Source organism: Echinococcus granulosus, assembly GCF_000524195.1.
Source record: "Echinococcus granulosus chromosome Unknown EG_S00083, whole genome shotgun sequence".
NCBI classification, from domain to species: domain Eukaryota; kingdom Metazoa; phylum Platyhelminthes; class Cestoda; order Cyclophyllidea; family Taeniidae; genus Echinococcus; species Echinococcus granulosus.
This window is the reverse complement of record NW_020170463.1, coordinates 196,576-206,097: the sequence shown is the minus strand read 5'-3', so window position 1 is coordinate 206,097 and position 9,522 is coordinate 196,576. Positions and strand designations below refer to the sequence as shown.

At 41.7% G+C, this 9,522-nt stretch overlaps 3 protein-coding genes across 3 annotated transcripts; 1 reads left to right on the top strand and 2 right to left on the bottom strand. All coding sequences in view use genetic code 11, as the record gives it.

Annotated features, from left to right (window-relative positions):
* Positions 1 to 1,919: 1,919 nt before the first annotated feature.
* On the bottom strand, positions 1,920 to 2,816 carry EGR_07653 (Mitochondrial carrier triple repeat protein; the record flags this gene model as incomplete). The annotated part of the gene is made up of 1 exon (XM_024496902.1): positions 1,920 to 2,816. The coding sequence occupies one exon, from the start codon at positions 2,814 to 2,816 to the stop codon at positions 1,920 to 1,922; it is 897 nt and encodes a 298-aa protein (XP_024348684.1).
* A 1,083-nt stretch (positions 2,817 to 3,899) lies between these two features.
* On the top strand, positions 3,900 to 5,426 carry EGR_07652 (hypothetical protein; the record flags this gene model as incomplete). Its single annotated transcript, XM_024496901.1, has 6 exons — positions 3,900 to 4,241; positions 4,273 to 4,567; positions 4,600 to 4,802; positions 4,828 to 4,896; positions 5,044 to 5,275; positions 5,350 to 5,426. 6 exons carry the CDS (start codon positions 3,900 to 3,902, stop codon positions 5,424 to 5,426), a joined length of 1,218 nt encoding a protein of 405 aa, XP_024348683.1.
* Positions 5,427 to 6,878: 1,452 nt separating this feature from the next.
* On the bottom strand, positions 6,879 to 7,503 carry EGR_07651 (ATP synthase subunit delta; the record flags this gene model as incomplete). The annotated part of the gene is made up of 3 exons (XM_024496900.1): positions 6,879 to 7,087; positions 7,163 to 7,427; positions 7,462 to 7,503. The coding sequence occupies 3 exons, from the start codon at positions 7,501 to 7,503 to the stop codon at positions 6,879 to 6,881; spliced, it is 516 nt and encodes a 171-aa protein (XP_024348682.1).
* Positions 7,504 to 9,522: the final 2,019 nt, after the last annotated feature.

Here is a 9,522-nt window from a genome sequence, read left to right as displayed (position 1 = left end):
TCCAGTTACCAGGTTCGAATTTCCTGCCTCCCTCCTCCCTGAAAGGCACATTAAAACAACATAAGTATTACAATAATCTACTTAGGTGTCCCATTCCCCAACCCCGCCAATTTTAAACGAATTTCTATAATTAACTGAAAAGAAGTGACGTTGATGATAAGGAATATCTGCAGCTAGTGAATTAAGTAAAGCCAACATGCAAAACTGAAGTGCAGTACTTGCAAAGGACGACCATCGAGCAGGCATCCAAATGATGTATTGTAAAGTGAAAAATAAATGTGGCACTCCGACTTGGCCAGAGAATGTGCCACTCTGCGGAAGTGCAGTGTCCGAGCCTTAAGTGCCCGCGCAACCAAAGTGAAGGATTAAATACACCTTTGAGCGTTGTCCGCGGAGCTCTCCCTGGGTGATTTCCCACATTAACCATCACACTGTGATCGAAGTTGTAAGTAAAACACCCACAAATCAGCTGCGCATCGAAATCGCGCATGGCTGAGAAGTTATCTAGCCACAACGTCACTGATTCCTCTTAGCTATTTTGCTGGATAAAGAACTTCGTCGTGGTTGGATACTGCATTGGGAAAGGGTTTGGGCACTGGCCATCTCCTATGCCCATCGCTAGGGGTAAGAATACTGGCCTAAATGCAGAGTCCTCTAGTAATGGATGAGGTTTAGAATAGTTTTGAGGAAACAGCGTTTGGCACCCGCTTCTCCTTGGTACTTTGTTCCTACTTCACTTCAATATATCTGGGTCCTGTCCAGCTAGTAGAGAGGTGGCAAGTTGTGGCGTACTCACTTGACATCTTCATAGAGGTACTGCTGACAGCTTCGTAACGAACTTTGCCAGATGATTCATGGCCAAGGCTAGTGACAAATCAGTTGCTAATAGTATTTATGCAGAACACGGCTCTGTGGTTAGTTGCAGAAGGGGGACATCACTTTCATTCCTTCTGTTAGGGGTCGTCACAGCTTCTCCCTTTTACAGCAGATGCCCCTCCCCCATAGCGTTAAGGTTTAACATTTAGCAATAGAAGTTGAGGCAGTTGCCTTTTGAGGTCGTGCACACTTTCAGCTGCCACAAATGCAGGGCCCCAGATCTTTCCTGAAGTCGAAAGAATTCACAACTACTACTGCAGAAGGACTGGGGGGCTACTGACATGGCCCATATATCATGACCTTCCTGTGAAAGTCCAATAGCCAGGCCGTAAGTGCCCGCGTAGCCAAAACGAAGAACTAAACAAGGCGTTGGAGACCCTAGTAGCATTTTTACACCTTTTGTTCGAGAAAACCGATTGATGGATTCCAGCTGTGTTCGGAGGCCTTTCAAGTGCTCTTGAGAACACACCACCAACACCACAGTACAACTAAATCTAAATTTCAACACTGTGGGGTAGGTTATCCTCTTACCCAGTTATTTAATCAGAAATCTCCCCAAGCACAATGAAGCGCAACAACTCAACTCATCTCAAGCACCTAGGCCATAAATGCAACCACAACCTAGCGCCACCTCGGGGCAAAAACAACCCCCCCAGAGCATGTTCAGTTGACCCTTTACTAGCCGCTTGCATTTCTCCTGAGTTTCTAAAACAATAGCTCGACGATGCAGAGCGACCAAATTCACAATTAAAAAAAAAACCTTAGAATCACCGACCAATTACAGGAACTACTCGAAATAAGCGCCAGCGAGGTACTGTGTTCGTAAATTGTCTATCAACTCGTAATTTATAATGCGACACCGTTAACAGATAAAATAACGTAAAAAACAAGCACTAGTAATAATGACTACTTTTGAAAAATAGATTACAAAAGATACAAAACAACTTGCGGGAATAGCCCGATCCAAATCTAAGAGAGTAGCGGACAAGGTGTAGAATCGGTTGCACTGTACAGAAAAGCAGATAGACAGGGGAAATACTTTCTCATAAGGTAAGCAGCCACTCGTACATCATGGTGATAACACCCCATGAGAGCAGGGACCGAAAGAAATTGGCAGGAAGTCCGCTGTACAACCGAGCAATCTTTGCATGCTCCCGTTCGTTTAATAGACTGAGCAGAGCATATCTGAGGCTTTTAGATCCTGTACCTACAGTGGACTGCATCTGTGTTTTGACGACATTCAAAGGAAATATGGCTGCCCCAATAGTGGAGCCCAAGAACCCACCAATCACAAAATCTGTCAGACGGCGTTTACCGAACGGAAGGTCTTCAGAATGACTCTTGCCACGTAGCCACTCCTTCCCACTAAAATATAATATATCACCGATACAATTGCGCAGAAGGATCGGGGTAAAACCACGATATAGTTCCCGGAATCCATAGGATTTGTACAGACTAGAAAGAGCGTAAGGTGTGTTCTTGTACATGCGTGATTTATTAGAGGATTGGAGAAGCGTTTGCACCCGCTCGAAGGGCGTTAAAGAGGCCTCTAGGCAGCCAGCCATCGTAGCGGAAAGAATAGTTTGGATGTAAAGAGGGATATCCATCCTACCCTGATGCCTGTAGAGAAACCTCTGAGATTGACTTTGAAAACCAAACATCACAGATGCCGAGGAAGCACGCTGAAGAAGAGGTGGAACAACACCTCGGTAGACTTGCCACAGTCCTTCCCTCCGCAACCGCATAAATGCTTCGGACCACTTTATACCCTCCAATTGTTGGAAGAAAACTGTTTTGTGCAACGGGAAGACCACAACTACGTTAATCATTGATGCAATACCACCACATATGTATTCCCTGGGTATAAGTAATCCACTCTCCTCATCAGTGATTAAAGATGTCACATTACCGTCACCTTTCTGCAGTGCGAGACCAGGCATTTCTGGTTGCTCTGAAGTTATCAAGCAAGTATTAAAATGAAGAAAGCGAGCATAGCAGCAGAGATAGCCTGCCGCGAGCCCGGTATGGTCACGCCGCGAGCGCCCAGCGGGAAATGCTGTGAAATAAGACCAACAAAACGTGTGCCACCATACCTAGAATACAAAAAGCGCTATTTTATTCCTTACAAAGCAAAGAAGAAAAAAATTGAAAAATAGTAGGTTTTAAGGTTACGAAAATACCTCTTCAGAAATGCGCATTTCAGAGAATTAGCTATATAGAAATGCATATGAGTTAGGCAGTCATTTAGTATTACTGTTTCCCTGGAAGAAAAACATCTAAAATGATATTTTCTAAACATAAATACATTTTTGGGTATTTCGAAAACTAGGTGACACAAGCTTTACAGCTTTTTAATGTGCGGAATTGTCACGTGTTACGGTTTGTAGGCATGGATTAACCTAGAGTAAAATTCTAGGAGTGTTTTGAGTTTCCAACTATTTCAAAGTTTTATTTTACTGGTTCTTTTGGGATTTTGTCCGATTTACGGGCAAAAATCACTTCAGAACGCGTAAGTAGTGAAGAACCCTTTGTGAGTTTCGTGCTTCCAAAATCTTTGCCCTTTAGAGGCAAAACACGTCAAGTATATATGCTACATAATTTTATGTGTTAAATTACCCTTGCGTTATAACGCTGTGCATTTTCAATTTTCTGACGATATTTTTCAAATGCCAGGCGCTAATGCTACACAGGCAGACTATAAAAGTGCGCTTAAAATAAGCCATTTTGAGTTTAACGCTAAAGTAATTATGGGCTTAAAAGTGTGATAAACATTAAATTTGATTTTAATTTCCTATAAATAACTTTTTCCTATTCTTGTTTGACCTGTCAGTCAACATAAAATTTTTCAGCAAATAATAAACAGTCTTGTAGCATAGATTTACCCCGTTTAATTTTGGGCATGATAACCCATTGGTTTTTTTTGCATAAACAACCGTATATTACCTTGACGCAATCAACTGCAAATCACGGATAGGTAGAGGGGACCATTTAGCCTTTGTCATTGTGGAATCTTTCGGTGCACTATGGCCATCGCTGCCGCATGCCGGGACTCGCTGCAGAGCTTTGAATGTGCTTGTCGAGACAATACAATAAACTTCGAAACCATTCAGCATATGCTTGATAAGCTATTCTTAGTGAATGGTGAGGTTCCAAATGATCTAGAATCCCTTGAACTATTGGACGCCTTCGCTGATCACTTCACAACGACATGTGAAGAAGAGGTTCGGAGGATGGTTTTTCATCTACTTTTCCCCTGTGGATTTAACGTCAATCCACTCCGAGAACAATTTCTTATTAGGCTGACTCAATTGGCCATATGCGTTGGTTTGACACCTCTGCTCGATTTGGTCGCGGTCTGGTTAAAGGTGATTGTTTTTTACTTAATTATCTATTTAGGGGCAAATATTTCTAGTGATTCAGTCGCTTTCTTCTTCCAAAGATTACTGTCTTTTGGATGAGAGACTAGTCGAAGCTGCTCGACCAGTCTCGAGTTTCATTCGGCGCATTTTCGATAGCCTGATGACTGTTGACGGGATGTCAGAAGTCTGCAAAGACTTGCACGAGAATGCCGACTTTTCTAACGCGGCTATATTCGACAAACCCTTCATCAATCTCCTTCGTTTGTCTCCTCTCTTCGTCTCAGCTCTCGTTTCAGGCGTCACTTTAGCCTACTCAACGCCGTTTATTCAAGGTGGGTTATGTCCAAATATAATTGAATTGTAGGTGAGAAGGAGCTATTTCCGCCCCCATTAGTGATCGAAATCTTAATTATCTGGCTGAAAAGTAGTCCTGCGCAGGTTGTTCGTCAGGACTGGACTACAGTCGATTGGAAAACGTTCTTTTTAAGCAATCCGCCCCGTTTTCTCGATATGTCTAAAGTCAAGGGGCAGGATTGGCCCCTTCTCTTGGCAGAGGCTTGGCATCCTGTACGTGGGCTTGTGTGGCTAACAGTTTTATCATCAAATTGGTACGGATATCGGTGTATTTCTTGATTTCCGTCGGTTCGAGGTTGAGTTGAGTGTATGTTTCTTCCACTGTAGTCAGGATTTAAGCGAACCCGTTGCTTCTCTTTTAGCAGAACTTCATTGTGAATTACTGGAGGTGAGATACCCTGCTACTAGTAGTATTTTTGGGACTTGATTTGTCGATACCAAGCATCTGTTTTAGAATTTTGCAACTCCCTTGAATCGTGGCAAGCATTCGCGGAATTCGAGTGGAATGGCCGCGGACATGGTGCCTATTATGTGGCGACTAAAATTCTCCACAGAACTTAAACCTTTGCTTAGTCGTTTTGGTGCAGTTTTTGCGGAAGGTGTCTGCTCAGAACTCTTTCTGATACGAATAGCTGAACTGGTGTTCATCTGCTGGCGAAGTGGCCGTCTGCTCGAATGTGATTCCGGTGTGCTAAGTTGTTTCCTACTTTAGAAACGGACCCTTTGCATTGTGAATTAATTTGACGCATTCACATTGCAGGTGATGTATCCAATGCGCTCAGGCCCTTTTCGTCTGAGGGGATAATACAAATTGTGGAACAGGGCCTTCGCATTTAAAACCAGAATCCTGATATTGCAGTAAAATAAATGAATTTTTTCGCCTGAATAAAGTACCTTCTCTTGGGTAATCCAAGTGACATCAATCCTGCTCACCAGCTTACTGGTATGTTTTCTATCCCACTCAGCGATGGGACCTCAGTCCAGACCGGATTTGCAGTAGGAATTACAGAATTTTGTTTGGTGACGGCCGTCGGCATGTCGGCTTGGTTTTTTCTAGGAGAAATTGGAAGCTGAAGATACGGTGAAATTGATAGTTTAGGTATTGTCACCTCGGTTATTTGGCCAGTATGCCCAAGTGGGGTGATTGCAGTTGAACGTGGTGGGAAGGATTGCTAGCTCGAATACCTACGTCTGCCAAACGGTGAACAAGAGTAGTGAATGTACTTCTTGGCGTAAACACCTTCAAGGAAATTGGCATTTCCCTGTGTACCGCCTCGGCGTTCCGGTCATTTGGCACTCACAAATTTCAAAGCCTTGCTCTTAGTGTAGGACAAACGTAGTGCGTACTACTTGCCCGTGATAAGAAATAAAAACGAAGTTCTTAGTGTTCTGACCACTCCATAGAAAGATTAGACGTGTGGGCCTCGTAACGACCAGAATTTGACTTTATCACCAAACGAAACGTTTGAGAGTTGTGGGAATCTCACTGCTGTTTGAGAGAAAGTTGATCAACAAAGCTGCTCTGTCATTTGTATTAAACTGCCTCAAACCGAAGAAATAAGCGCTCATGCATCTCAATGTGTTGATAAGTAGCTCATTCCATTACGACCGGAACTCAATTTTGAACCATCAGTCCACAGAAAAGTTCTCGCTAGTTTTAAACAGCGTCAAAAATTCTACATTCTTGCGATTCAAAACTTCATGACAATGATATTACTAGGGATTTCGTCTATTGGCAACACCCCGCCGACTCAGTGAGTCTCAGGTGATTTTACTGAAAATGTGTGCCAAAAGTTCGCCTCATTAAAGGAACGAAAAACATTCGAAACTAACACACAAAATCTCTTATAGTTTCAGGAATTTGAGATAAAAATACTCGGGTCAGGGCTAGACACTTCGGACATTCCAGGGCAGAATAAGAAAACGGTATCGAAAATTAACTTGCCATCCCAAAATTTAAGCCTAATAACCTGATGTTTAGTCGCCTGAATGTGTAAATAAATCACCACAGTCACCTAGGAATGATAACAAGGTAGGTGATCAAGAAAACGCATAATCTCACAGAAAAACCGTGCTACCTGCTTGTAGGCCTAGCTTAAAAAGACCTAAAACACTTAAAACCACAGCTGCAAGCTGACCTATGCCCCTGATGGAAAATTGATCATTTAACGCTTGGTATCACTGTGCCTAAACGCGTTTAATTTTCCCAAACCATAATATTACTGATAAGACAGAAAAAGGCAGGAACTGTCTAGGAAATTAGCTAAGATTCATAAAACGTTCCTACATTTACAAAGCAGCCAGCATACTCTCATAAGCCTCGATTGTAATTTGGGCCTCAACCTTTTTTTCTTCTGTTGAAGCCAAAGAGAGTTGGGACTGAGCTTTAGCCAAGTTATCACGAACCAGCTGAGCGTCTATTTCCTTCAAAGGGAAGCATTCTTCAGCCAAAACCTGGACAGTAGAGTCAGCGTTGACTGTAACCGTTCCACTGCTAACTACAGTTGAAAATAAAAAACTTCAAGCCAGATCGAATGACATCTCATGACAATAAAATGAAGTAATAAATTTACCAAAATATTTCTTAACACCGCCATCCTTCTCAGTCACGCCAACAACCCCAGGACGAAGGGTAGCAATAGTAGGTACATGCTCCGGAAGAATACCAAAGGCGCCAGAACTACCAGGTACATCTACCTGCTTAACCTCGACATTGCTGTAAAAGACAGAACGTGGGCACGCAAAAGTAAGGTAAAGCTCCGCACACAGATTTGAGGAGGTGGAAATGCCTCTGCTGACAGATGGACGACAAACACGTGGAATCAGGCGAATGAAATACTAAAAATAACCCTCATACAGAAAATTGGCTTACCATTCCCAACCGCAGTTTAAAACGCCTGGAACCTAAAACCATCCGCTCAAACGGTTCACTAGGATTTGTCAGAGCTAAAAAATATGTTTAGAAGCCTGTAAGGTCCTTTGTTACTTTGCTTTTCATTCCGTATGTCTGTAAATTTTTTTGTTCTCTGAAACTTCACCTGACTATTTTAGAACAAATATTGCATTCTACCATTTCGAATAAAATAAGTTGTGAAGTAAGTCAAGCATTTGCAGTTAAATTGCTAAAAATATGTTTGTATCTCATTTTTTTATTGGGCAAAGCTCTCAAATTTATTAGTATCGGTGCTGTTTTAACCCAATTCATTTAATTTATGTAATTTGTTCAGTACTCTAGCATAGTCCAAATAGCCACTACTAGTTTTACTGTCTGAATCCTTTTGTAAACTATATTTTTTGCTTTTAATGTAGCACTCTGAACTTCCTCCGAATTGGTGTGAATTTACTGCAATGTGGCAGAAAATACGTTGTGATATATGCCTTCCTGATTGCATCATTTCGGTGAAAAGCATTTAGTAAACGCAAACCTCGTGATGGAATGTATACTATCCATTTATGAAAAGATTTATCCTCGGAACGTGAGTTCTCGAGACCTCTGTGTCCTGCCTTAATATAACCCAAAGAGTCCACTCGCTCCAGGAGAATGAAGCGCGAGGTTGAGAAGCTAAAAGTCTAATTTATTATGATATTACTAACATACATTTGTGCTGAAAGGCTACTGCTACGCCCTGGGTGGGAGCACAATCTGTGAAGACCTAAGTGGCTTAAACAAAGGGTTAAGGGTACTGTCGCACCATTATACATCTAAATACGTAAAGCACACATCTTCCCTTCATGATTCCATTACTAACAGAACAGGACTAGTGCTGGTGATTTTGGCATAAATCATGACCATCAAACAGTCAATTGGGTTTTGAAATCTTTCATGTCTTTGTGGATTGCAAATGCTCTATTATTCTTTTCCTAGGCTTTTTAGGCTCCTGGAATGTGACACCGTGAGTCACCTCAAAGAGGAATCTGATTTTTTATCAATGTATTGTTGGACCATAGGGTTGTAGGCATGAGCGAGACGCCATACCACAAAGAGGTAAAGAAAATCGGGGCGGCAGGGTATAGGTCATTTTGTTATGCGTGTAATACTTTTCTTGTCAGTTTAACTCTCAGTTTTGGTAACAGGTTTACTTAGACACTCTGTCTTTGTACCTACGCCGGGCGGCCTGGCCTCCGCACCATGCCAGTTACCTCAAGTCCCCCTGCACGTCGACAGTACACATTCCGCCCGAGTATTATGTTCTCGGTCGTCTTCAGGAAAGTCTTAGAGCTCTACAATACGAATAGATCATGTGATTCGCATAAAAAAATCTCAAATTTTTATATTTATTCCCTTTGAGGAGAAAGAACTGAAACCACGGAATTAATATTAATCTTTGTGGACTCCCATTATTCCAGCTGAATTGGGCTCCTTTATATTTTTACGAAAGTTTGAGTCGGAAGTAAAGGATAAATAAATTATAGGGTTATAAATTTAAATAGAGGAATGAAAATCCTAATCTACTACTACAGAAGATGTGGATGAAAGTTGCAAAATAAAATTTCTTTAAATAAAGACCTCGGGATGATAAGGAATCATCAGTCTGGTTTAAAAGAAATTTTTTGGAATAAGGTAGTAAATGGCATCTTTATAACCCCATTTGGACTGGCACATCCATAAGTCAATCAAGATTTTTTAGTTTTCATTTCTTTGTTCATCCATCTATTTCTCGACGATCATCGCAGCCGATAAGATATGAAACTTTAAAATGCTTAACAGACATAAAAAATGGTCTGCCAACCCCCTTCGTCAGCACTTCCTGTGGCCACAACAACTAGCATAAACATAAGTGGATACACGAAAATAGCATAGAATTTTCCGTTAAATTAGGAGTGCGATTTCATAAACTGGGAGAAACAAGTTGTTTAAAGAGGCGAATACCATGTGCTAATTTATTTCGTTTTTTTAAGGATTGTCACTTGTCAAAAGACATAGCCGCACTCC